The sequence below is a fragment of the Delphinapterus leucas genome, chromosome 9 (genome assembly GCF_059928025.1).
Source record: "Delphinapterus leucas isolate spDelLeu-1000000601 "Yukka" chromosome 9, BTC_Dleu_Yukka2, whole genome shotgun sequence".
In the NCBI taxonomy this organism is placed as follows: Eukaryota; Metazoa; Chordata; class Mammalia; order Artiodactyla; family Monodontidae; genus Delphinapterus; species Delphinapterus leucas.
Genome location: NC_143137.1, coordinates 58,474,316 through 58,501,796, shown reverse-complemented (window position 1 = coordinate 58,501,796; position 27,481 = coordinate 58,474,316). Strand labels below are relative to the sequence as shown.

The window sequence follows — 27,481 nt, the reverse complement described above, 5'->3', positions numbered from 1 at the left end:
ACCATGCAATATAACCTAATATCCTTTAGGACTGAATCAGAGACATACAGAAACTGAGGGGTCTCTTTTTTTTTCTTGGTGCAGAACAGGTGAGAAACTGGCATTTGCTTTTATTTACTGGTTGTTAATAAAACCGATGTTTGTTTAAAGTTGGCAATTGTGACCATTTCTGCCTACATACTACAGGGTGGCAATTAAGTACTGGCAACCATCAGAAGCTTGTTTCAGCCATACTCACTTATTATAACTGTCTCAATCTTAATGGGGAAGGTTCTCTTTTATACTTTTTTCTTTCTTTATTCACGTTATGATTGTTAAGTTTTAAAATGGGGTTTGTTTTTGGTGGGTTTTTTTTTTCTTGTCTTATTCCCATAAACTGAGTTTGGAGCAAAAATAGTGTCCAGGTGAACTTCCCTGGTGCTCCCAATGCAGGGGGCACGGGTTCAATCCCCGGTCGGGATTCCGCGTGCCGCAGGGCACTGACAAAAAAATAATAATAAAATAAAATAAATAAAATAGTGTCCAGGTTTTGAGGTCTCTAGTCTAGATGAAGCATTACGTAATAGAATGTTTCCTTCCTCCCATCTACATCCTGTTATAAAAAGTAGTGATTCCAACATGACGTATTTACAAGACATGGCCCAGTATCTTTTCCTGTAATTAAAAAATATATATATTTAAAACTGTCCTCCAGAAGTTTCTTACCGGACTAGGACGGAAGGAATGTCTTCGAAGATTAATCGAGAACTGAGAAAGGCCTGCAGCCTGCTTGAGATTCCCGAGGGGTTGTCTGTTAGTGAAGGGAGGTGAAGGAATTCAAAGTGTCACGCCCTTGGCCTAACCAGGGGCGGGATAGGACGGTTCCCACTGCCGGGAAGGTGTCTCAAGAGGCAGGTTTGCGGTGACAAAAGCCAAGGGCCGCGCCGAGGGCGGAGCCGCCGCGGCCTGTGAGCAGGAACCGGGCTCGCCGACCTCGGGGCGGAGCGCGGCCCGCACGCAAGAGCCGGACCGCGGGCACCGCCCACAGTGCTCCCGGGCCCGGCCGAGCTAGGCGGCGCGGCTTCCGCGCCATGGGACGGTTGCTGGCTCTGAGCTTGCTGGGGATAGCGCTGGCGCTCCTGGGCGAGAGGCTCCTGGCGCTCAGGTAGGTGGGGGCCTCTCGGGTCCCCAGGCTCAGGGTGGCAGGGGCTGCGCGCGAGCGGGGACCCCGGAGCCGGCGGCCACGTAGGACCTCTGCATCGCTCTGCTCCTCGGCCGGCGGAGCTCCTCCACCCCAACCCCCAGCCGCCACCAAAACCCGGCACAGTTTGGGCTGAATCGCGAGACTTCATAGCGAGTTTGTAAGCTTTTGCTGCGCACCCAGGTCTTTCTTACCAAAGTTGACAAGCGAGTGCTTTGCGATTTACCCAGGGGCGAGCCTAGTGCTTTAACTTGAAAACAAAACTATTACTCATTCACTGAAACTTTAATTATAAAGATTTATTTCAGGTCATTGGTGCTGTTTCTCTTTGTTGCCCGAACCAGCCTCCGTCTTTAATAAAGTTGTTTTCCGTCCCTTCCCTGCAGAGTTTGAGAACTCTTCCTCTGCTCTCTAATCTTGGCACGGTTGATCAAAGATACTTGAGATATTCAGCTATTGTTCTTACATCACTTCCTTATTTATCTCTTCATCTGGGAACACCGAAGCCAGAATGCCAAACAGGACACGCCTAGTCTATCTCATGTTTTAGTTATAAGGAAAAAACGTGGGTGATCAGACGTCGTAGTCTCTAAATTATCAACTCAAATTATGTTAAGCCTCACGCGAAAGAATTCCAGAAATGTTGAGCACCTTCTCTGTACGCTGTGCACTCTTAGCCTCCTGTAATAGAGTAAGGCACCGTCCTTACCTTTAAAGAGTTTACCCTATTAAAGGGAAGGAGAGAAATAAATCAAATAGATAAATTAGGATGTTCAGGACAGGTACAAACCAACCCCTGCTGGCTTAAGGAGGAGAAGTTACAACGCATGAAGGTGAAGTTCAGGAGGAAGAGACATCTGACACTAGCCTTGAGGGATGGGTGAAACACAAATGGGGATGAAGGAGGCAGTCCCAGATGGAGAGTGCAGCGTGAAGAAAGGGAATGGCGGGGGAAGTTTAGATTTGAGCGGAGCATAAAGTTAAGGGATGAGAACAGTAGGAGTAGGGTTTTGAGATGGTTAAACCTCCGTTGAAAAATTGGGGCCTGCATAGATAGGCCAAGGGGAACTAGCAATGTTTGTTGTATGTGTTTTATTTTTTTAAACAGGAACCTGTTTAAACCATCTAAAGCATAACCAGTTGGGCTGTGTAGAGATGTCCTGGGAGGCTGGATTGGAGTAGAGCAGTGGTTCTCAGTCCTGGCTGAGCCTTAGGGATCTACTGGAGGCCTGCTGTCTGGGCTGCACCCCCAGCAGTTCCAATTCTGTTGCTCTGGGTGGGGCCCAGGCATGAGTATTTTTTATTTTAAAAAATTCTCCTGATAATTCTAACATGCAGTTAGAGTTGACAAGTACCAGAATAGAGAGCAAATAGACCTGGGGAAACTAGTTAAAGTCTTGCAGTAGTTTGGCCCAAACTCTGGAACCCCAGGGATGAGGGGTAAGGCCAAGGTGATACTGTAGTTTCCAGCTCTGCTGTCTTAGCTGCAGCTTCATCTGCTCAAAAGGGATGCCAGGAGGAGGAACAGTGTCTATGCAACAGGAAGCATCAGAGTTGGAGGAGGAACATTTACTGGTAAGAAATGGACATGTTGAGCTTAATTTTCACATTATATAAATGACCATCCTGCTCTGCAGAACGTTATTGAGTTGGGTGATTTTGTATGATCTGTCCAGCTCTTGGTTTCAAAGGCAGGACCACTAAAGTTCTCAAGCTCATTAAATTATCCCTAAACTTCAAACCACCAGTGTTTCCATAAGTTGAAGTTTTCTCAATTAGTCAATTTTTTCTTCTTACTAATCTTAAGGTTTTAAATTTAAATTCCTTTAACTGATAAATGTAGATGCAAACCTAAGAAAAAGTAAATAAAGCTTATTTAATTTACATAGAACGCACCTGCTAGATGATTTAAATTTGAATGTATCTTTTCTTTATAAAGACTTGACTATAATAAACTTTACTGAGCAGTGACTTCATAGGGTTGTAACCTCATTGGACAGTTGAAGCCTTATAGTGGCTGATGTGAGAATGTTGGGGTGAATGATGGGTGGCTAGATCTAGCAAATAAAAATGTAGGACACCCAGTTAAATTTGTATGTCAGATAAACAACAAATCATTTTTTAGTATATGCCTATCCCATGCAATATTTGGGATATAATTAGACTAAAATAGTATTTGTTATTTATCTGAAATTCAAATTTAACTGGGCATCTTGCATTTTATCTGGCAACCCTATGAGTGCAGAACATCAAGTGCCTGCTACTTACAAAGTTCGGTGGAGTGCTTAAATGCATATTTCTCCTTTCAGACCCTTAGAGTATTTTGAAAAGCAGCATGTTCCCACCTCCACATAAAGAAAGGCTCTTCAAAAACAGGTTTTTGGTGCATATTTCTCCTTTCAGACCCTTAGAGTATTTTGAAAAGCAGCATGTTCCCACCTCCACATAAAGAAAGGCTCTTCAAAAACAGGTTTTTGGTTTGTTTTTTTCTCTCGTCTGCTGCCTTCTATTTCATTATTCTATTTTTAGAGATGGCACTTTGGCACTCAGGTTATTTCTCTCCCCCAGGGTGCCCACTTAAATTTCAACTTGGATTTCAGATAAACAGTGAATGATTTTTAGTATAAGTATGTCCTGCATGGATAAATGGAATCAAGGTCGTCTCTTTCCTTCTGAACTATAACTGGCTAAGGTTCCCAGGGGAGGATGGCATGTCATACCCAACTTTTCCAGTCCTCCCTCGAGGAGCAATAAAGGAAAAAGTAGAAATACAAACATGTCCCCAGGCAAGTGCTCCCTGTTGCAAAGCACACACCCTTGAATGAATCATGAGACTTGAGTATATCAGAGACCTATGCCTGAGCAGGAACTCCAAATACAAGCATCTGAACTTTTGCTTGTTGCTTGACACCTTTTATGACAGCTCCACCAAGAAGCTAGCTATCCAGTTAGCTTTTGAACACTTCTGAAGGGGCAGACTTGTTTTCAGCCACCATCCTCCTTATTTATTGTGTGACTACTGTGTGCTGGTCTTTGTATTGAAACTGTCAGCAGTTCATTATATTAAACTAAAACTTATATTTACTGAAATTTGGAAAGAAAGCCCTTTTACCTTCCTGCTTCTTCCAGTTTTCATATATGTCTTCCTTCCTATATTATACATAATATTAACTGAGGCTTGGAGAGGCTGCCTAGTTAGTTCAGAAGTTAGTGCCAAACCTGTGCTCTAAGCCAGGTCTTCTGTTTCCAAATACAGTTTGTCCCAGCTCCACCATGGCCTCCTCTCTTCTCTGCCATTGGAGCAAACTTTCCCCAGCTTTACAAGCCTAAGCACAAATTCTTAAGTAAGAGCATTACAGGGGACCAAGGGGTGAATTTCAAGGGGTTTTACAAGTCTGTTTGTGAAAGATAAAGCCCCAGTTTGTCTGAATATAAGTCTGTACGTAAAAGATAAAGCCCCATCAGTGGTTTGTAAGTTCAAAGGCACTGAGATATGGAACAAACCTGGTAGTAACACTGTGTTCCCAGTTTGCTCAAAGCATATTGGCACACCAAACTGGTGCATCCTTACTGCTACCACATGATGAGGCAAGATAATCAGTAACCGCCCGTGACCCATTCCACTTTGGATGGGTAATGCCTTTTCCTGAGTGAAGGAAATAGAGATTCATTTCATGGTAATGACTGTTGGTTAAGGGTTCATGCTTTGTGGCCAGGTCGCCTGAATTCTCCACTATTTACATGAGACCTTGGCTTTTATTTCACCTTTCTGTGCCTCAGTGTCTTAATCTGTAGGATGGGGATAATAGTACTATATGCTCCATATAGGGGCTGTAAAAAATAAATGAGTTCATTCTTGTAAAGTGCTAGAACAATGTCAGACATGTAGTAAGTGCTCAATAAAGTTACCTATGATGACAATGATGTTGGAGCAGGGGTTCTTAGATTTTTTTGTGCCATAGATCCCTTTGGTAGTTTGGTGAAGCTTTGACTCCTTCTCAGCAAGCATCATGTTTCTAAATGCCTAAAATAAAATACATAGGATTACAAACCAAACTGGAATACTATCTAAGTTACTACTAATTTAAATACTTAAATTCTATTGCCAAACTATTTAAAAGATCTAATGTAGGATATAATAACATGGCCTTCTTTATTAAAGCCTTAAGTAGATCTAGAAGTAGTTGAATACCTAACAGTAGATACTGTGAAGCAGAGATGAGTATAAATGGTATTTTGAGATCTCTACAACAACTAAAATGTGATGAAACAATGTAATTTCTGTTAGTGACAGAGTCACAGGTCCTGCTAGTAGAAAGCTCAGTGCTTTGTTGCCTACACTCATCATCAAAAGAAATACTCAGTTTCAGTCAAAGGTTTAACTAAAGATGTGTTTTTTCCCTCCATCAGAATTCAGAAACCCCTGAATTTTACCCATGGACTCTTTGAGGGTCACTGGACCCCAGATTAAGAATCATGATGTACATGTTTCTGATGGGGGTCATTGGAGGAATGATTACTGGCTCAGTTGAAGGAAGGCAGTATGCATTCTTTCCTGTATTATACCTATCATATACTCGTAACTAAAAGGAAAATAACCAAGTTCTAATGAAAAGGAAAAGGAAAGTGAGAAAAACAAAAGGAACCTAGAACAAAGAAAGCAAATAGCTTTCATCTAGAGTGTCCATTTTAATAGACTAGTAGTGGTGGCCTGGAACATTGTGTCTAAGCTGGAGCTGAGTTAAAGAGAAAGAGTGCTGTAATTGATTAGCAATGTCTGCATGACAACAGAGTGGCAACTGCCACACCATCTCTGATCTAGTACGTTCATAAGCATGCTGTAGACATAAAGTGGTAGGGAGCAAATAGGCTGCTGCAAAAATATGACTTATTTGTGTTTGTATCTCTTATTTATTTATCTGTTTTTGGCATTAATATATGTAGGCTTATTGATCTGCTAGTCCAAAGAGTTTGTATAGCTTTCATTTGTATATTCTCCAAACTTCTTAAATCTGTTATCATTTAGGAGTGCTTTCAGCTGCAAGTAGCATACATCAAATTAATGGTAGCTTATACGTATTGAAGCTTGCTTTTCTCACTTGATACAAACTCTGTGAGTCATTCATCCTAGAGCTTGTCCACTGAGTCAGTGATCACATCAAGAAATTAGGTTCTGATGTTTTTGTTCTTTGATCCTCCACTGTTGGCTTTGTGTCCTCATACTTGTGTTAAGGATGCTGAATGATTGCTGTAGTCCCAAGTACCACATATATGGTCAAATCATGAAGAATGGAGGAGTGTTGCCAGTTAGCTCTCTTCCTATGTCTGCCTTTTCTACCAGTAATAAATTTATCTTTCCCAAAAGCCTGCGTCATATGATTACCCCTAAAGTACAAAGGGGGCTGGAAGCAAATATTTGGCTTGCCTGCTTCTGCAGTGAGAAAGAGCAAGGAAGAAAGGGGTGTGAATGGCTTTAGGTTTGTTAGCTAATAGGATCTGCCACTCTGGAGTACAGAAGTCCACTAATGAGTAGGGAACTGATAGTTCTGCCAGGCAAAAAGCCTAGCAGTTTTCTACTGAAAGTCTTGATGGGCCACAAAGGATGGAAGCAAAATCCTCTCTCTTTAATCATAAAGGAAACACAAGAAAAAATGACTTGATTAACTAGCAACAGTCCTTGTGTTACTCTTCAGTTTTAATAGCGGGCAGTCTGCATATCTAGAGATAATATTGTACAACTAAACTAGCTGATGAAGATCGCCCTGTTAACAAAGTGTGATCATCAGTCATTGATGCAAACCTAAGTTGACTGAAAAATACCCCACACCAAAGTGTCCAAACACATATAAATTTTATTTTATCCATAGAATTTTTTGAGAAAGTTAGATGGTAATCAACATTACCCCATCTTTGTTTAGTCAAACGGGCATAAAAGTAAGTTGTATAAAATTGACACCCAGACCAGCACATGATACAGAAACTTGATGAAACTTCAGCTGTGACCTAATGACTTAAATTTACATCTGTTTCTGGAATCACACAATGTCAATAAACCTTGGAGGTCATTTAGTCTCATCCTTATTTTTATACATAAAGAAGACTAAGGCCTGCAGAGATTAATTGACCTGCCGAAGGTCATGCAGTCTTGCTGTTATGACAGAAACGTGGTCTCTTCTCCCCTTTCTGAGAAAAATACAACAGCAGATTAGAGCCTCTGGGTGGAACTTCCTGGCTGGGTGCTGAACTTCAGGGAAGTCATTTTCCTCATCTCTAAAATAGGGATAATGGTACCTACTTCTTCGGGTTGTTTTAAGAATTAAATGAATTCATTCAGGTAAATCACATAGAACAGTGGTAGGCTCAATACATGTTCTCCCTTCTTAGTATTTATTTCCTTTTACCACCCATGATTATCAGCAGCATCCTCCTCACTAGTATTACTGCCACAACTTATGTTAGACTAAGTGTACTTGTTCTCGCCTTTAAATCACTGCTGGGACTCGCAGACTTGAGATTTTTTTGTATTTTTTTTTTTTACTGCTTTATTTAAATTTTTTATATGTTATTTGCTTTATTTTTTCTATTACATTAATATATTTTATATCTTTTTTTTTTTTTTTTTCGGTACGCGGGCCTCTCTCTGTTGTGGCCTCTCCCATTGCGGAGCACAGGCTCCGGACACGCAGGCTCAGCGGCCATGGCTCACGGGCCCAGCCGCTCCGCGGCACATGGGATCTTCCCGGACCGGGGCACGAACCCGTGTTCCCCTGCATCGGCAGGCGGACTCTCAACCACTGCGCCACCAGGGAAGCCCTATATCTTTATTTTATTCATTTATTTTTATTTTATTGCTTTATTGCTATGTTGTTTCAAGAAGTTTAACAGTATTTGAGTTATATGATTCCAAATACATACTGATTAAAAGTTTAATTGGAAACTTTCATATATATATGGATATATATATATATGAATCGCCAAAATATATAGTTGCCACCACCTGTTGGTAATTCTGGGTTGTCCAGGCCTCGGCTTCTTCCATCTCGCCAAGAAACCAGTAGCCTTCCCCATTTTCGGCGTCTAGAAGTCCAAAGCTGGCAAGGATATGAATAGGAGAGAGACAACTGGCAAATTGTCATGTCTCTTAAACGTGTGGTACCTGTGAACCACTCTGAAACATGTAAGCTACTCTGCAGGCACGCTTGTCATTCTTTGTGGATGTGGAGAACAGAAAGAGAAGGTGAGCCAGTGAGAGGAGGGAAAGCCTTCAAACAATAGAGCCCAGATGTGTTTGCCCACCCTGCTTGGTGGCCCTGTACTCCAGGGTGGGAAGGAGGAGGGAACATGCTTTATTAGAATTCAACATTTTCTCTTTATTCCTTCACTTCCGTTTTTATGAAATTACAACAGCAAGTAGTTTGGCTACAGTAGTTGGTGCTCTCCAACCTCCTCACCCCAATAAACAGTCATGGGGATGGGACTTTCTCCACTTGTTTCTTAATAACTATTTATGAGGTGTCTTCTGTGAGCCAGGCTCTGAACAATGCCATTTTCTCTCGGCCTGCTTTCAGTCACTGTGTCATTTTGCAGAGGGTGTGGGCATTTTATAGCCCCTCTGGGTCCTCAGAAGGAAGACAGGGCTTCTGGTTCTACATCTGAAGCTCTTCCCACAACACAAGAGCTGTGAGAAATGGGACCTGGTGCCGTGTTTACATTTGCATAGGAACTTGCATTCCAAGTTGTATTTGTTGAATTATTGGCTTCCTTTTACGACCCATGTTCACATATAGAACTTTGTGATATGCATTTTTATTTTAACTTCATTTCTGGTGCTATTTTATGTTCCTACCCTTGTTTTCAGTCTTCTCTTTTATCTGCTTTAGATTTATGCTGTGTTTTATGTATTGCTGTAAGCCTCTTTAAACCCTTTCTGCTACAAAGCAGGGAATATGTAAACAGATAGATTTTTTTTTAACAGGAATCGACTTAAAGCCTCCCGAGAAGTAGAATCTGTAGACCTTCCAAACTGCCACCTGATTAAAGGAATCGGTAAGTCTGAGAAAATGCTTGTTACACAGCTTACATTCCTTGGCCCACAACACTAGAAAACTCATTAGCAGTATTTTGGCACATAATTACTGTTTATCAGAGGAAAAGTCACATTAAATCAGCAAAAACCTTTTCAGTCAATCTCTTTTGATCTCATGCACCCTGTATTTCTTCTTCTCTCTTACTCTCACTGTGATTTATTATTTGTACAATCCTATGTTTTAGACTTCTTGCTTGCTTAGTGACTTTGCTGAATTCGTTTTGTCATCTGTGTTCTGTATTTTGTCAAGTCTGTATTTTTGTCAAGTCTGGATTATGTGTGGCCACTGAATTCTGTGTACCATTAGCCCAGGAGTCAGCTGGTGAAGGTAAGTCAGAAGGAAGAGAAGTTATAAAACAGAAAATAAAAATCTCCCAACAGGGCTTCCCTGGTGGCGCAGTGGTTGAGAGTCTGCCTGCCGATGCAGGGGACACAGGTTCGTGCCCCAGTCCAGGAAGATCCCACATGCCGTGGAGCGGCTGGGCCCGTGAGCCATGGCTGCTGAGCCTGCACGTCCAGAGCCTGTGCTCCGCAACGGGAGAGGCCATAACAGTGAGAGGTCCGCGTACCACACACACACACACAAATCTCCCAACATAATCTCCATCCACCACAAATATTACTGAGCCATGAAAAAGAATGAAATAATGCCATTTACAGCAACATAGATGGACCTAGAGATTATCATACTAAGTGAAGTAAGCCGGACAGAGAAAGACAAATATCATATGATATCACTTATATGTGGAATCTAAAAAAATTATACAAGTGAACTTATGTACAAAACAGAAATAGACCCACAGATATAGAAAACAAACTTATGGTTACCAAAGGGGAAAGGGAGGGAGGGATAAATTAGGAGTTTGGGATTAACATATACACACTACTATATATAAAATAGATAGGGGCTTCCCTGGTGGCGCAGTGGTTAAGAATACGCCTGCCAATGCAGGGTACACGGGTTAGAGCCCTGGTCCAGGAAGATCCCACATGCCGCGGAACAACTAAGCCCATGCGTCACAACAGTTGAGCCTGCAAGCCACAACTACTGAAGCCCGCACATCTAGAGCCTGTGCTCTGCAATAAGAGAAGCCATGACAATGAAGAGCCTGCACATCACAATGAAGAGTAGCCCCCACTCGCCACATCTAGAGAAAGCCTGTGCGCAGCAATGAAGACCCAATACAGCCAAAAATAAATTAATTAGTTAAAATAAATTTTTAAAAAATAAACAACAAGGTCCTACTGTATAGCACAGGGAACTATAGTCAATATTTTATAATAACTTATAATGGAAAAGAATCTGGAAAAGAACACATATATAACTGAATCACTATGCTGTACACCTGAAACTAACACAACATTGTCAACTATACTTCAATAAAATATAAATAAATAAATAAATAAAAATCTCTACCTCCCACAAAAATAACCTCAGAGATAGAGTTTCTGTTTTATCCTTTCTGGTATTTCCAGTGCAAATGCAAACAAATATATGCATATACATTTATATCTATTGTTTTCACAAATGGCGTCTTAGTATAAGATTATATTCTGTAACTTGCTTTATTCTGAACACAGTGTGAACAGATTTCCACATCAGCACATGTAGATCTACCTCATTCTTTTTAATATTTGCACGTACCATGATTATTTACCCAGTTCCTTAATGCACATTTGAGTGGGTATAGTTTTTTGCAACTACAAGCAAGTCAGTGAGCTTCATTGTACATATAGCTCTTGCATTTGTTTGTCTGAAGGATAAATCTTTAATAGCAGGATTATTGTTCATTTAGCACATATGTTTAAAGTTTTGATAGTCTTTGCTAAATTGCTCTCGCGTTGGCAACGCTAATAAATTCAGTACCCCATGTTTATAACCACATTCACTCCAGACAGGATTCATAATGCTCTTTTATCAAAAACAAAGTAGTGAGCCTTTTCTGGATCACACAAAGAAGGCTTCCATTTCATGGAAGCTATTTGTTTTCAGAGAAGCCTTTTCTACTTCAGAGCTTCTTTCTGCCCACGGCGCCTCCTGTACACATCTGTTTCCTCTGTGCTCTTGTCCCCTTTTCCCATTGCTACTTCTGTACTTTTTCCCAGTCCTATCTCCCTTCACAAGACTCCTTGACTTCTTTCTCCTGGGGTTTCCCCTCTTTGTTTATTGCCCAAACACTTAGCAGGAGGATACAAACTCAGTGTCAAATACCAGATTGTCCAGATTGGAAAGGTCTGTGCTGGATAATGCAGAGCGTCCTAGAATTAAGGTTGTCTGGAGTCCCCAAAAAACCCAGCAACTGCATCCTGCCTTCTGGCCGCAATCACGAAGAGCCCCCTTGGAACTGGTCACTAAGCAGAAGCCAGATGGCGTCTGGGAGGGACGTTGTACAGGTTGGGAGGCTGAGTCAGTGATCTCGGAGGTTACTTTTGCTACTGAGTTAATAAATGTCAAATTATTAAACAGCCCTTGGCCCTGTGAAGTCCACCTTCTGCGAATTCAAGTCTCAGAGTAGACAATAGGGCACAGCCAGACACATTACTGGACAAACTGCCAAGTGTATTGCTGCTACAACTCACTGGAATGGAGGGCACCTCAGAGAAAAACAAGTCCAACAACATTTGTATTCTGAACAGGCATCTGTCTGTGTTTGTGACCTTTATGTTGTGATGTGTGTGAGCTGCTGTCTGGAATTGGGAAGAATGAGGAAATATGTCACCTATGGCCCCTCTTGTGGAGTGTTTAATGCCTCTGAGGCACTTCAAAAGGCAACAGAGCGAAGACGATGAGTGATTAGAAGCACATTTGGGATACAGTTTTAGATCTCATTAGAACTGTGCTTTTTCTCTCCCCCTTCTTTGCTTTTGCTCTGTGGTTAGCATACACTAACATTCGTTGAATGCTATGTCAGTGATGCATAATGGTTAATAATAGCTTGTGGTTATATGTTTTTAACAACAGTTGCTTATTCAGTGGTCTTTGACTACAAAGGAATAACAGGGCATACTTTCCCATAGGCAAAAGCAGTGTCTCTTGGTAGGCAGCAGGAGTAGAGGGGTTCTATTTTTTAGTTTCCACTTTGGAAACAGTAGCAGCCATGCAGTTGAGGCCAACTAATCCCTCCAAGAGGTAAGGGGACAGGTACATCCCCTGTCCCCCGAGTCCCCATCAATACAAACATATATACACACACACACACACACACACACACACACATAAAATAAGGCTACATTCACCATGACTAGAAATGAACTCTTTGCAATTCTTAGGTGCTTTATAAATATCATATCATCTCATGTCTTTCTGTTTTAATAAGTAATAATCACTACCACATATCATACAGGATGTGTGCCTTCAGGGGGTCAGAAAGTAAGCTCACTATTTATTCTATTTTTTTGTATTCCTTTCCAATGTATCTAACAGAAACTAACATTTGGTATAATATCGACATCTAAATAATAAAAATTATAATTAAAGAGCTATTTAACTCTATTTGAGGCTTAAAAGTTTAAAACATTTTAAAATGTCTTTGAAAATGCTGGCATTCAGAGTCCTGGACTAAAACAAAATTTTGAATGGATTATTTCTCTTGAGTTAATAAATGATTTTATACACTTGGCAGTCAAGATCTTTATAATAACTGCTGCTTGAGAAGTTTTTTTGTAAAAAGCATTAAAGTTTATAGCCCTTGTTGTCAAGTACTTTACAATCTACCTATGAAAAGGAAAACAGAAAAACCCACTATGTGAGATATAGACATATTTTTTCTTTTTATAGCAGATAAGAACCTAAGGCTCAGAGAGGTTAAATAACTTTTGCAATTTTTTTCCCAATGTAGTATTTTCTCCCAGAGTGATTAATACACACATCTGATTAATGAACCAAAAACGTGGAAAATAATAGGCTACATTACATTTTGGATACTCTGTTGGGTATGGCAACGGCTGATTTGCTGTTATAAAGTTACAATAAGTAACTTAGAGAAGAGAGAAATTGGTTCTCTTTTATGTGACAGTCCAAAGATAAGCAAATGACCTAGGGTGATTAGATGATTCTACTCCATGTGGTCATTCTGGAACAAAGGCTGATGAAGCAACACAGCTATCTTCAACATTGCTTCCATCTTGGTACAAGACTAGAGCTCCAGTCGTTGCCATTTCCCAGCAGGAAGGGGTAGAAAGAAAATTTACATGGATATTTTTATTTTATTTTACCCAGTAGTTGCAAGTAGTTTACCTTGTACTCTCATGTCCCATTAACCTGGCCACCTCTATCAGCAAGAAGGGGTAGAAAATGTCTGTAGCTATGTTGCCGTGTACCTGTAGCTGAAAAAAAAGAAGGGGAGTATGGATACCGGGGAGCAGCTGGCCATCTCTGACACAGATAGATAATTGCTAAAGGAATAAGAAGGGATCAAAATCAGATATGCTAAGTTAGAAGACTTTCCAGAGAAAGAGTGTTTGAAAGAAAAGTACAGGATATGAATTGATGAAGATCTTGGTGAAAGGCATGGAAGCAAACATTTTGGGGGAAAAGCCAACATATGTAATTGACCACAGTTGGATTTACAACGTAAAGTATCTTCAGAGAGGAACCAGGGGATGGTTCTGACAGAGAAATTTCATTAAATGCTAGGTTGTATTTTTTCTATGCATTTTTAAGTCAGAACAAAAGACTTGAATCCCAGCTTCCCAGTTTGTGACCTTGAACAATTTACTTAACCTTTCAACGGCTCCATATTCTCTAGTCTAAAATTAGAGATAATAATATTGCTTCTTAGAGTTACAAAAATTATATGAATTAACATATGTAAAGTACTTATAAGGAGCCTGGTTCTTGGTAAACACTTAATATATGTTAGTAGTTATTACTGTTACTACTCACACTACTACTATTTCTATTATTGAATTAGAGGAGGAAAAATTAGGTGTTATGAGATGATAAAAGCCTACTGTCATAACGGCTATAGAAATAAAGATCGGGGAGTAGATCTGGAAAATATTCTAAAGAAAGCTACAGATATGACTTTTTTTCCTTGGAATTAGGCAACGGGATTAAACAGAAAGAAGCAGCAATGTGGTTGACATGAATATATCTTTTAAAAAACATTGTTCTTTTCTTGCTTATTAAAAGAATATGATTATTTGTAGAAATTTTTAAGACAAAGAAAAGTATAAAGAAGAAAATCACTCATAATCCCACCACCCAAAAAAACATTGTTATTTTTTTCTACATATCTTTTCTTTGTCTATGTGTGTAAGCATGCGCACGTTGAAGTTAAATTGTCTTAAATGATTTTTCAGGAACAACAAATTTTAATTAACTGAGCTCCTACTCAATGGATCTAGAAAGCAGAACTTAGACTAGAATTCTGTGTGCAGGTGTGTGTGTGTGTTCGTGTGTTTGTGTATGTATACATGGTGAAGCGTTCCTTGGTCCTTGCTCTTTATCAGTTGAGAAACACCATGGCACTAGAATCTACAGGTTTTTAACTTTTGGGCGGTATCACAGACCCTTTTTTTGAATCTGCTGAAAGCCAAGAACCTTTTTCACAGAAAATGTCTTATCTGTACATACACAAGACATTTTGCATTGCACAGAATTTCAGAGGGCTCATAAACTCTTTGAAACCCATGTGTGGTTACTTAGGGATCCACAGACCTCAGGTTAAGAACTCAAGCATACAATACTTAAACTTTTATCTCTCTTCTTACTGAGAAGCAAGCATATGGGTCATCTTTATGAAGTGAAGTTTTGGGCTATTTTTTTGTTTTGTTTTGCTTTTCTCCACTATGATGGAGCCAGCAACACTGGAGGCGGCCAGCCAAATGCAAACTCAGGAATCAAAGTCCATATAGCTGGATAGATGCTGTTTGTTTTTGACAACCTAGAAATAATCGTGGAGAAATCCTTTGGAGAGGGCTTAAAGTGGAAGGTTGGATTTTGTGGACTCAGAGCATGTGTCATGATTTGGCTTAATCTAAGCCATTTTTATTCCTCTTTTCTTGTGTTTGGGTCTATTATCTGTCTGTGGAATTTACACAGTGAGACCACTGGCAAGGTCTTATGTCTAATTATTTGCTGTGCTGTGTGGAGTGTACTGCAGACAATCGATAAACAATCAATAGTAATTGTAGCCTGTTTCAGAGACACTGTTAGGAGTTTCACCTGGCTTAGGTGCATGGTATTTTTCATTAATCTTCTTTTGCTAGTTTTTTTCCTGTAATTTAAAGCCTAAATTCAAAGATTAAACAGAAAGCTTTCTTCGCTTATGAGAACAAGCAGGCATTGTTTTTTAAAGAGGGACTATATAATCCCAGGTGTTTTATCTCTGTTAATGAGAGAAAGTCTGTGTTTGCTTCCGATTGAGTGAGCCGAGAAAGGGACAAGAATATTTGCATGGTTAAATGAAGATGAGCCCTTCATTCTGAAAGTAATATTCCCCTGATGTCAATTACTTTTGTACAGACATCTGGATGTTTATCATAAGAGTGTACAGATGTCAACTTTTTCGGTATTATAGCTGGAAATGTGGTGATTACTTGACTTTGATTTGAGTAGACATAAAATCTCTAACATTTAAAGTCAGAAGTTCACTGCAGGAAAGGATTTAGACTGACGTTTATTAAAGAGAGTGGTTCCTTGGAAGAAAAAATCGGAACCATTCTGAAAGATACAGATACTGATAAAGTAAACAAAGCTCTACCTAACAAGTCACAGAATTCGAACATGACATTTATCTATTTCTTGAACTTAACAGAAGCCGGCTCTGAAGATATTGACATACTTCCCAATGGTCTGGCTTTCTTTAGCGTGGTAAGTATCTTCCTTCCCCAGTCTCAGTGGAGGAGGTACAAGGGAGTTTGATGAGGCCTTCAGAGCAGTAACTTGTTTTTAAAGTTCCTCAGTTTCAAAAAAAAAAAGACAGGTCAAACAGGATCTTGGAAATTTTCCTCCAGCTCCTCTGAATGTAGGGATGAAAAAGTCTTTGCCAATTGATTTATTGCTCTTTATGCTCCCACTGGCTTGCACTAAAATATTCCAATGCAATCTGTGTTCTAAAAGTTTGTTATTAAAAAGGATATTTGGGGCATTATTGTGGATATTTGATACTACATTATGCTATTTTAAATACAGCGTCTAACTTTCCATTAGATATTCAATTTGAAACTAGTATTCTTGCTGTTATTATTTATTTTCAAACAATATACCAACTTTCCTAGACAAAGGCCAGTGCTTTTGCTTTCTTTCTTTTTCCCCAAATAGCCTAACGTAAGTGGAATGTCATTGACTGAGCTTATTGATACCCTTCACTTTTGCCTTAATTTTTATAAGCTGAAAAATAACAACCTTTTCAGGCATACATTACAAAGACTTTAAAATTGATTGGCCTGAGTGATGCTAGGCTACGCCAATATGCATTCTAATTAGAAAATTGTATATGTGGGCCAAGGAGGAAGTTCTGACCACCTCTCTCTCCTCCCTGGCGTGGGCCAAGGTGAGGGACCTTGGCATCTTCATGGATTCAGTTTTTCTTGAGAAAGAAGTATCCAACTTTGAAGGCAGCCTGTAGTTATTCTGTTCCCTCTCAGCAGCCATTATTTTCAGGCACTGAGACTCAGGAAAGATGTGAAAAACTTGGAGATGCTTCAGAAGAGAGTCACAACACTAATAAAATAGTTGTCAGACTTATGAGAAAGGTGAGAGAACTCAGCTGAGATGAGAATGAGGGTTAGAACACTCTTCAGGTTCCTGATGGTTTTTATATGAAAGGCTGTGAGTGGCTGGTTATTTACCACAGAGGGAGAAAAGAAATACTGTAGACTTTAGCAGAAACATTGATATTTATATGGATTGGCCAAAAAGTTTGATCGAGTTTTCATCTCATCTTACGGGAGAACCCGAACGAACTTTTTGGCCAGCCCAATATTAAAACTATGGCTTTAAAAGTTTTAGTTAAGGGGCTTCCCTGGTGGCACAGTGGTTGAGAGTCCGCCTGCCGATACAGGGGACACGGGTTTGTGCCCCGGTCCGGGACGATCCCACATGCCGCAGAGCATCTGGGCCCGTGAGCAATGGCCGCTGAGCCTGCGCGTCCGGAGCCTGTGCTCCGCAGCGGGAGAGGTCACAGCAGTGAGAGGCCCGTGTAACGCAAAAAAAAAAAAAAAAAGTTTTAGTTAATTACCTACACACAATGAGTAAAATGACATTTCTAGGAGGACTCTGGGTTTGTGTAGGAGCACATGCTTGCACACATATCTTATATTCTTCGGAAAAAACACTGAGACTCCTAGTCAACATTATTCATAACTAAAATGCAAATATCCAGAGTAGAGTAGAAGGCAGTTGCTTTTTTTTTTTTTTTTTTTTTTTGCAAAGAAGCTGTTTTCAGAGATTTGCGTAATCCGGAAGTCACCTATTTCAAGATTTTCTCCCCACAGGAATAAATCTGAATTAGGAGGGGTGAGGTCTCCAAGCACAATACATCTACAGCCATTTTAGCTGAGAGGTTTAATATAGTCACAGTGATCTTGTAGCCAAGTCAACAGAATTTCTTCTGCTTGTTTTTCTCTTATCCTTCCTTGGTTATATGACTTTTCTTTTCTTTTCTTTTTTTCAAATTTAGAAACAATCTCATTTTACTGATTTTTTTTAAATTTACTCAGCATTGTCTCTAATATTTCCCAGAATGCACTCCTTTATAAATGAATAACTCCTACATCATAGCATTTGTTTATTCTTCCAAGCATTGTAGCCAATTAGCCCATCCTATTCCACAGTTACAGGCTTGAGGGGCATCTCAAAACTAACATCACACTGAATGAGGAATTAGATGACATAGAATAGAAAAAAGATTTAAATGACAGTGTGAATGTACTTAACACTACTGAACTGTACACTTAAAAATAGTGAAAATGGTAAATTCTCTTATGTATATTTTACCACAGGTGGAAATAAAATAAAATTTGAAAAAGAGAAAAAAGAGGTTAAAATGATAGGGAGTATTACAATAATTCTGGAGAGTTATTACATCCCTGGTAGAGCTTCCTGAGCATTGAAACCCTATCATTTATGGGACATTAATAAACAATAGAGATTATTAACCACTGAATTGGCACTGCCATGTAGCAATAGCATAATTGCAGTTTATTCTACTTGTTGGGCCTTGAAGTTGTGTAATTTTGATAGATATTTTTTAATTGGAGAAAATTTCTATTAAATACAATTTGTGCATAAAGTGAGATTTTTTGGGTACTCTTTTAAATTTGCATAAAGTATGACTTGAAAGATTTAAAAGAGAAAAGACCTCGATTATTTTAGTGAGGGCTGAAAAAGCATTAAATGAAATTCAACTCTCATTCCTGATTAAAAGCTCCAAAAAAACTAGAAGTAGAAGGAAACCTTCCAGAAACCTACAGCAAATACCATTCTTAGTGGTGCAACATTAACTGCCTTCTCATTAATGTTTAGAAAAGGAAGAAAATGCCCTAAAATACTGTAACCATCAGTAATCTACTAGAGTTCTTAATAACCCAAGAAAACAAGAAAAAGAAATTTGAGGTAGAAAAAAAGACAAAACTGACATTATTTTCAGATAGTGTGATTACCTGTTTTTTAAACAGTCTAAGAGATTCACCTAACATACTCTTAGACCTAATAGGAGAGTTGAGTGATAGGGTTGTATTCAAAATGAACATATAAAACTCAATGGCTTTCCCATGCACTAGGAAAAAACAAATAGAAAATGTAATACTACTACTACTACCAGTAATAATAAGGTTCCATTTGAACAGCAACTTAATTTCCGAAATTTATACAGAAAAATAAATGAGCAGAAATATTTAAGACTCTTTTGGAAAGGTAAAGCAATGTGGTGTGGGATGTGAGGACTTGCCATATATATATACATATTGTATCTTATAAATAAAGCTATAGTAATTAAAAAGTGGCATATTATCACAGGATTTAGACATGAGTCCAAACAGACCAATATGTAAACAGGGATCTAGTACATGATAAAAGCAACATTTGGAATCAGTAGGAAAAGGACAGACTGACTACACGCCAAGCACTGATCCAGGCCTTGGGGTCTAGCAGTGAACAAATGAGACAAAGTCCCACCTCATGTTACAATGGGGAGAGAATGAATGTGTGTCAGATAGTGGCTTATCCCCGCCCTCAACTCTGTGTTATCTCCCAGTCCACCAACCTTCTGGTTACCCTCTGAAGAGACTAAACCCTTAGTCTTCTGCCTCAACTCAGAAATATCAGTTATTGTTCAGCTTTCAGCCTCCCAGCTTCCAATTATTATTTTTTTATATTGTTTCCTCTCTGCTCTCTTTGTGTTTGCAGGTTTATGCCACCACCTTTAGCCAAAGTCTCTATCATTTATTTATAGTTGCCACTTCAGTCTGTAAAAATACTTAAGCCTTTATATTTAACTTTTTCCTCTGTTTTAAAAAGGGTCTAAAATGTCCAGGCCTCCACAGTTTTGCACCAGATAAGCCTGGAGGAATACTAATGATGGATCTAAAAGAAGAAAACCCAAGGGCACTGGAATTAAGAATCAGCCGTGGATTTAATTTGGCTTCATTTAATCCACATGGTATCAGCACTTTCATAGACAATGGTAAGAGCTGATGAGCTACCAACATTAAAAAAACTTACAATGGTTTGCAAATGACTGTGGAAAATATATTTGGATCATATCTGTAGTAAGAGAACAATTAACTCATGAATTACTTCTGTATTCTTCATACAAATAAGTCCATTATTTGCCTCTTCAGCTGGCAGTAAGTTATACTACATTTAGAAATTTCTAACGGTTAACACCTGAAAGAATGTTTAGATTTCATAACCTTTTCAAATATCTACTATCATTACATTGAAAAAGAGCTATATTTGTGAATTAAACTATTAACAGATTATTCATGAATTCTGTATATGGAGTGGGAAACACTCTTTCTTAAAGGTCAGGGGACCAATGATCAGAAATAACACCAGACAGACAGTGATGGGAAAGACGGGGAAGAAGAATGATCTGTTAGGTCGTCTAACAGCTTATACGTTCAACCTTTCCTTGCTCGTGGTATTTAAATGTCAGTGTCTGCCCAGAGGTCCTATGGTTATGTCTTGTAAATTAACTCTGTTCTTTCAATTCTTTAGATAACACAGTTTATCTCTTTGTTGTAAACCACCCAGAATTCAAGAATACAGTAGAAATTTTTAAATTTGAGGAGGAAGAAAATTCTCTTTTGCATCTAAAAACAATCAAACATGAGCTTCTTCCAAGGTAATTAGTCCTTTTGTTCATTCTCTGATTTATCTGTAGCATTTTCAGATATTCCCTATGATGGTCCTTTCACCTTTTGTAAGAGCTGAAATACACATATACACATAAACAAATATATGTATTTATATGTGTATGTGTGTATACATAGTTTCCTTGCAGAGCAGGGAAAGTCGATATCAGTGTTCTATGTGGGCTCCCTTGAGAAATAAGGAAATGCTGGACTACCGAGGATTTGCTCTTCAGGGACATCTTGAGAGTAGAAGACAAACCTCACCATTTTTCCTTCTGTCACCTCCCATTTCAGATGACTCATCATCCAAATAGTAATAACACCTGTCCTGCCAAGGAAGAGTAGTCTGCTTTATATGGAGTTTGTATGCTTAGTATGGGACTGACAAGAACTGTTTTCACAAGGTAGCTGTGGGCCAATGGTCCTGCAGAATTGGAAGTGGGTCACTGCTATTTCAAGAACATAGAGCTAGTTGATAATGTGACTGAAAAAGAATCATGTGCCCCTCCCCGGCTCAGCTGCATCTTTTAAGTTTGAACTTGATGAATATTTTTAATTTCTGTTACTTCCCTATCTAGGACTTAAGTGTGTAACTGCCAACCATTCTTCCAAAAATTCAATTCATAATAAACAGGAGCATAAGTACCATCCAGGCAGCCTTTGCGTTAGGGCGCTGTTTCAGAGAGGGGACCCACCTTCCCTGTAGCTCCGTTTTTCCTTTAACAAAGGAGAAAGCCGCTCTTTCAGACATTTTTGCATAGGGTAATTGGAATTTAAATTTAATAACACCCTTACCTAATTGGTTTTAAAAATGTAATTGTTTTTAGCCTATAAATCTCTCACCTGAAGCATTTCACTATGGCAATTTCATCATTCATCTCTCCGTAAGTGTTTATTGAGCGCCTGTTCGTTCTCGGCAGGTCGGCTTTGTGAGTCAGGTAGAAATTGAACAGTCAACCTTAGTTTGACTAATAACTAAGCAAAGGAACTCAGGAAAATCCAGCAACTGAGAACATGGAAGCTACGTAAATGTTATTGACAGCCCAATCAGCTCACCAGCCAATGAGGCTCCACCGAGCTCTCTCCCTTGGACAGCTCTGTCTTTTCGTATTGTTGTTAAACCCTACATTTCTTGCTGTCAAAAAACACACTCTGTTGGCACCAAGTTCTTTTTCCTTTTATAATAACCTGCCATAATTGCTAAATGACCTGTCTTCAAATTACCTGGTACCATAAAAAATTGTTCTCCAGCAAATGATATTGTAGTAGATTACATATGACTATAGCCATGTGATTTTAGCTGAGTTTTTCCTGGGAAACCTCTCACCAAAAATTTAAAGCACATATTATGTAAACCTTCTGGAGACTTAATCTTTAACACTGAGACCAACTGGCTTTTTATATTCTCTCACATGTTATTTTTCTCTTCCAGTGTGAATGATATCATAGCTGTTGGACCAGCACATTTCTATGCTACCAATGACCACTATTTCTCTGATCCTTTCTTAAAGTATTTGGAAACATATTTGAACTTACACTGGACAAATGTCGTTTACTACAGTCCAGATGAAGTTAAAGTGGTAGCGGAAGGATTTGATTCAGCAAATGGGATCAATATTTCACCTGATAAAAAGTATGGTCTCTTATAGAAGTATTTTCATTTCTTCTCAGTCATGGTGCTGGGCCAAATTCTTTACTTTGCTTTTTTTTTTTCAATGTAGAAATAGCTTACTTGATATTTTTGGTCTATGATAAATATACTATATATAATATTTACAAATATTACTATAATACTACAATATAGAATACATATATGTAATATATTATTAAATAGATAATGTTTTATATAAAATATATACATATATGTACTATATATTTACATGTAATATATAAATATATATTTATATACAGTATATAAATTTGGTATATATCCTTGTAGAGTTTAATTTTATAAATGTAAATTTTTATAAAATGGGTTCATATTTATATATACATATTAAAGTATTAGGTAGGTGTTTTCCTTTTAAATAAATATATCATTGTTTTATTGGCTGCATATTATTCCATTTTCAGGATGATTGTAAACTAATTTAACCAATTCTCTATAAATGGATATGTAGGGGTTTTTTTTTTCTGTATAAAAACCATTTTTTATTTCTCATTTACCACTGAAACTTATCCAAATATTTTTAAGGAAAAACCCCCCAAGGGAGAATTACATACAGCCTAGTGGTTAAATCTTCAGATTTTGGAGTCATATAGACCTAGGTTCAGATGCCCACTGGGCACTGGCTAAATGTGGGGCTATGAGCGCCTCCTCTTTGCACATTTGTGCAAGTGTTTCTGTAGAACAAACCCCTCAAAATAGAACTACTCACTTAAAGGGTGCTCCTTTTAAATGTTAACTTTAATAGATACTGCCAAATTGCCCCCCCAAATTATCTCACTATTTTTATATGTCCAACTGTAACCTATAGGAAGGATATTAAAGTCTTTATTAACTTTCCCTTTTACTACCTTAGCACACTGAACAATTTAAACTACTACAAATATAACATGAAATAAATCTGGCATTCTGTGACAACTAAATGTCTATTTTCATGACAATTTCTTCTTTCTTGTTGATTACAGAAAAATGAATAGAGAATCATTTAATTTAAATTGTCTATAACTGACCCAATCCAACCTCTCCCACCAAATCTGTTTTTCTCCTCAACTCTCATCTTTCAGTTATGACAGTCAAACTTTCCAGTCACCCAAGCTAAAAATAATAACAATAGGGCATCCAGCTTTAACTCCATCTCTCTCACCATTCCTATTCAGCCATTGAGCGGGTCACATTGGTTCTATCTGTGCTTCCGTCCCTGACCCTCACCCCCTCTTCCTTCCCATTGACACCTGCTTGGTTCAGGTTCTCACCCTCTCTGGCTGGAGTATTACACTTTCTTCCCACTTGTTTTCAGTCCACTTCCATTTTTCGCACTGTTGCCAACTTTGTCTTTTATATTCCCCTGCCCTTTCAAGATCTCCAAAAGAGGGACCTCTGTCTGCTTCATCTTTGTATCCTCATACTGAGCACAGCCAATCACAAAGCACATGGTTAGTAATTGTTGAACTGACCATTTGTTATCATGCCACTCTGTTATTCCAGAAATTCAGTGGACCCCAGTTGCTTATCAAATCAAGGCAGGCTAATGGGTTGGACTTTCTTTAATAAGCTAGTTCCAACCTCCCTCTTCTACTGTTTCCACACTTACTACGCTTTAGACAAGAACTCATTATTTTGCAAAACTGCCTCTCTTATTCTTGCCCCTGTGCCTTTGTTCACATGTTTTCTTTTGCCTAAAAGGTGCTTTGTCCTCATATCCTCAAATCCAGTCTCTCTTTCCAAGTCCACTGCAGATGCCCCCTTCCTTTGTAAGCCCTTCTGTTTTTTTAGGAGTTAGAGATTTCTTCAGTTTCTAGACCTGAAATATGTCTTATGGTACCAATCATGCTGTATTATTTGTTTAATATGTCTAAACCATCTGATCACCCCCAACACACTACAAACTCTTCAGGAGAAAAGGCTGTGTCTTCTTCATGTTTATATCTGTCACAACACTGAGTTCATGGCTTTACACACTATAATTGCTCAATAGAACAGTTGCCATGGAACAGGCAATTCAATGAGAAAAATTACCGTGAAGCAGTCCATTAATTCACCCTCCTTAGATACAGACAGACTGTTCTGAATAGATGCTTACTTCTAACTCTTACATTTCTCGATATGTTAATAAATATTTATTAAATATTAAGTATTAATATTCTAATAAAATGTGTTCTGTTTTATACCATATGTTTCTACATGTAAATGATCCCTTGAAATATCAAATTATATTGTAGGATGTAAAAGCTTTTTTTTGGAAACCAAATATTTGTTTTACTGTCCTTTCAGTGGCAAATACCACAGACTTTATATTTTAAATGATATCCTATATTATTTTTCCTTACAAACTTTTTGAAAAATAATTTAACAGTTCCATGATTGTTGTAGTGACACTGAATTGATTTTGAAAGCTTACTTTTTAAATAAAAATTGACCTTTATCAAGCATTCCTTGAGAGCCCATCATTGATTAACTTCTTGGCAGGTTATTAAGACTTATTCGTCATACTGTGTTAATGAAGCTTTATATTAGCCTGGGGCTCTAACCAGTATGTCCTTCCTGCAAAGGTACATCTATGTTGCTGATATATTGGCTCATGAAATTCACGTTTTGGAAAAACACCCTAATATGAATTTAACTCAATTGAAGGTAAAATATTTCTTTCTATATCTAAAGTAGACATTAATCTTGAAATTACATAGTTATACTATAACAATTCCTCACTTAGAACAGAATAGCCAGTGTTGCTATTCTGGGTTTTTCACTGCTTCCTCTCTGTAACTGGCCAAGTCTCTTGTTTCCCCACAATCACAAGAACTGACTGATTACAAGCAGCAGTGTGCTGGGAGGGATATTTGCCTCAGATTTAGAGCCCATTCCATGAAGTACTGACGGCACCTGATGAATTCCAATAAGAATTTTCACAACTGGAAAGACTAATAGATGAATTCTGAAATGAAGATTTATACAAGTTGTCAGTTCTTTCAATAATAAATGAAGGTAGAAATTGGGTTCCACACCATTATTATTTTCTTCCTGCTTGACAACACATATTTTAGATTGATTAAGAATTTCCTATTTTGCTTTGAATGAATTCCTTGAGCTAACTGATCACTGTGCATCTTTTAAGGGGAAAGGAATTCATTTTTTAGAGAGATTGATTATTGCCCCAGCTTTCTTAATTTTAGGAAAAATGAAAAGTGACTCTAAACCAGCGTATTAAATTTATTTTAAGCAATATTGGTGTTAAAGGGTGGGAGCAGGAGATGGGTGAAATTTCCCCATATGCATAGGGGCAAGAAAGTTTAGCCCTAAATTATTTAATCAAATTTCTCATGGCATTTAGATATTGACATTTTTTCATTTGGAAGGTACTCAAGTTGGATACACTGGTGGATAATTTATCTATTGATCCTTCCTCGGGGGACATCTTGGTAGGCTGTCATCCTAATGGCCAGAAGCTCTTCGTTTATGACCCGAACAATCCTCCCTCATCAGAGGTGTTTATATTTTTTAGTTTTTCAACCTTAATTATTCAAGTCCTTTTAAACTAATAATACCATAAACTTATGTGGTGGTTGGTTTTGTAATTGCTTTAAGCCAATAATTGGCAGAATTTCACATTGTTCAAATACTTTTAGAAAGGTAGTCTTTTGATGTATTAAATTATGGTGGAAACTAGTCAAAAGACCTTTTTATAAAGACATGTGCCCTCCTTGTGTGGTATCCTGGCAATTTTTTAAATACCTGGCTTATTGTCAGCTCTCCACATGTCACTACTTTTGTTCGTGCTAAAGCAGTGAGAAAGTAGGCACATTCGTGTGCAAGTATTTCTGTTAATGCTCAGTTACTATAATAACACTCAATCCTGTGTTGGCATGCAATAACTAGATGGTTTAAGAAAGTACTTTCTTTGAAGGTTTAACAAAGTAATTGAAACATTAAAAAAATTGGCAACTGCTATTTTCAACAGCATATCCTCTTAATCATTGGGTCTTTGTGGAAGATTATTGGTGACTGAGTGACTGGGTGGATGGTGGTTCTATATTAATCGTTTGTATCTCCTGAATAGGTTCTCCGCATCCAGAATATTCTATCTGAGAAGCCTACAGTGACTACAGTTTATGCCAACAACGGGTCTGTTCTCCAGGGAAGTTCTGTGGCCTCGGTGTATGATAGGAAGCTGCTTATAGGCACTTTATACCACAGAGCCCTGTATTGTCAACTCTAAATGGTCCTTTTGCTATGCAGGCATGCTATCTTCTCTTAACAATTTTCTATGAATTGCTAATTCTGGGGGAGTTTAACCAGCAACGTTGACCCAGAAATGTATGACATGTATAGTAAATTTATTTCAGTAATGAAAGCCCCCCTTCAGTTCACATAGCACTTTTAACGCAAAAGGAAAGTGAACAGTTTTTAAAATTGCCAAGTAAAGGTGAGAGAAGAGAGCTGCTTTCAGTAAAGTGAATACACTTTGCATAAAATAAGCCTGCTTTCCAACTGCCAGAGCATGAATTCCACTGAAACAGGGTAGATTATATTTCCTTAAAATGTAAGTGACCTCAGCTCCACCAGTGTGACCACTGTGACTCAGAACTACTGATAGGTAACATGTTTTGATGTTTTGTACTTACATCTTTGTTTACTATTAAAGAGTTGGAGTTATATTAAAGACTAACTAAAATCCATGTTTTGTCTGTGCTTAATTCTCAAGGCATATCCTCAGCGGGGGAATGAGAAAGTGGCCACTTCTTTGTGGGGTTACCTTGGGATGTGCAGGCATGGCAATACTAATTTTTCTCAGCTGAAAAACTAAACTATTTGAATAAAATAAAACAAAGAATAACTAAATATGGCAACTGGAATTCTCAATTAATATGGAGTATTCCATCAGCTCTATTTCTTAATGGGAGCCCAACTTGCATACAAAGAGGAGATAACAGGTTGGAGCTGGAAGGTCAATCATGCCACCTCCTTATTGAACACAGCCGTGAACTTCATCAGGTGAGATGAAGTCAACTATCCAGGCCCACATGGTTAATCCCAGCAATGTCAGGATCAGGGTCTGCCTCAAAGAGAAGCGTTCTTTCCACTCACTGTACCTCCTGTAAATTCATCTTAAACCCTGAAGAGAGACTTTCACATGTCTCTTTCCATTGTAACTTATCAAAGCACTTCACTTTTCATACTCTCCCCCATCTTTAGCATCATTATAATCAAAATATTTGTCAGTTACTTATAAAGTGAAAGACAATGCATT

At 38.4% G+C, this 27,481-nt stretch overlaps 1 protein-coding gene across 2 annotated transcripts; it reads left to right on the top strand.

The window, feature by feature from the left end:
* Positions 1-1,015: 1,015 nt before the first annotated feature.
* On the top strand, positions 1,016-26,909 carry LOC111181316 (serum paraoxonase/arylesterase 2). Of its 2 annotated transcripts, none has more exons than XM_022586567.3 (9): positions 1,016-1,144; positions 9,156-9,226; positions 16,028-16,083; positions 19,732-19,897; positions 20,470-20,560; positions 22,003-22,203; positions 24,786-24,867; positions 25,590-25,718; positions 26,291-26,909. In XM_022586567.3, exons 1-9 carry the CDS (start codon positions 1,071-1,073, stop codon positions 26,447-26,449), a joined length of 1,029 nt encoding a protein of 342 aa, XP_022442275.1. In that variant the 5' UTR covers positions 1,016-1,070; the 3' UTR covers positions 26,450-26,909. The 2 variants fall into 2 exon arrangements, with proteins under 2 accessions (XP_022442275.1, XP_022442269.1); XM_022586561.3 differs by having other exon boundaries at positions 20,434-20,560.
* Positions 26,910-27,481: the final 572 nt, after the last annotated feature.

Coding starts and splice junctions, on each gene's coding strand:
- LOC111181316 (XM_022586561.3), top strand. CDS start 1,071: ATGGGACGGTTGCTGGCTCTGAGCTTGCTGGGGATAGCGCTGGCGCTC. Junction 24,868..25,589: donor TGAATTTAACTCAATTGAAG/GTAAAATATTTC, acceptor TTCATTTGGAAG/GTACTCAAGTTGGATACACT. Junction 25,719..26,290: donor ACAATCCTCCCTCATCAGAG/GTGTTTATATTT, acceptor TCTCCTGAATAG/GTTCTCCGCATCCAGAATAT.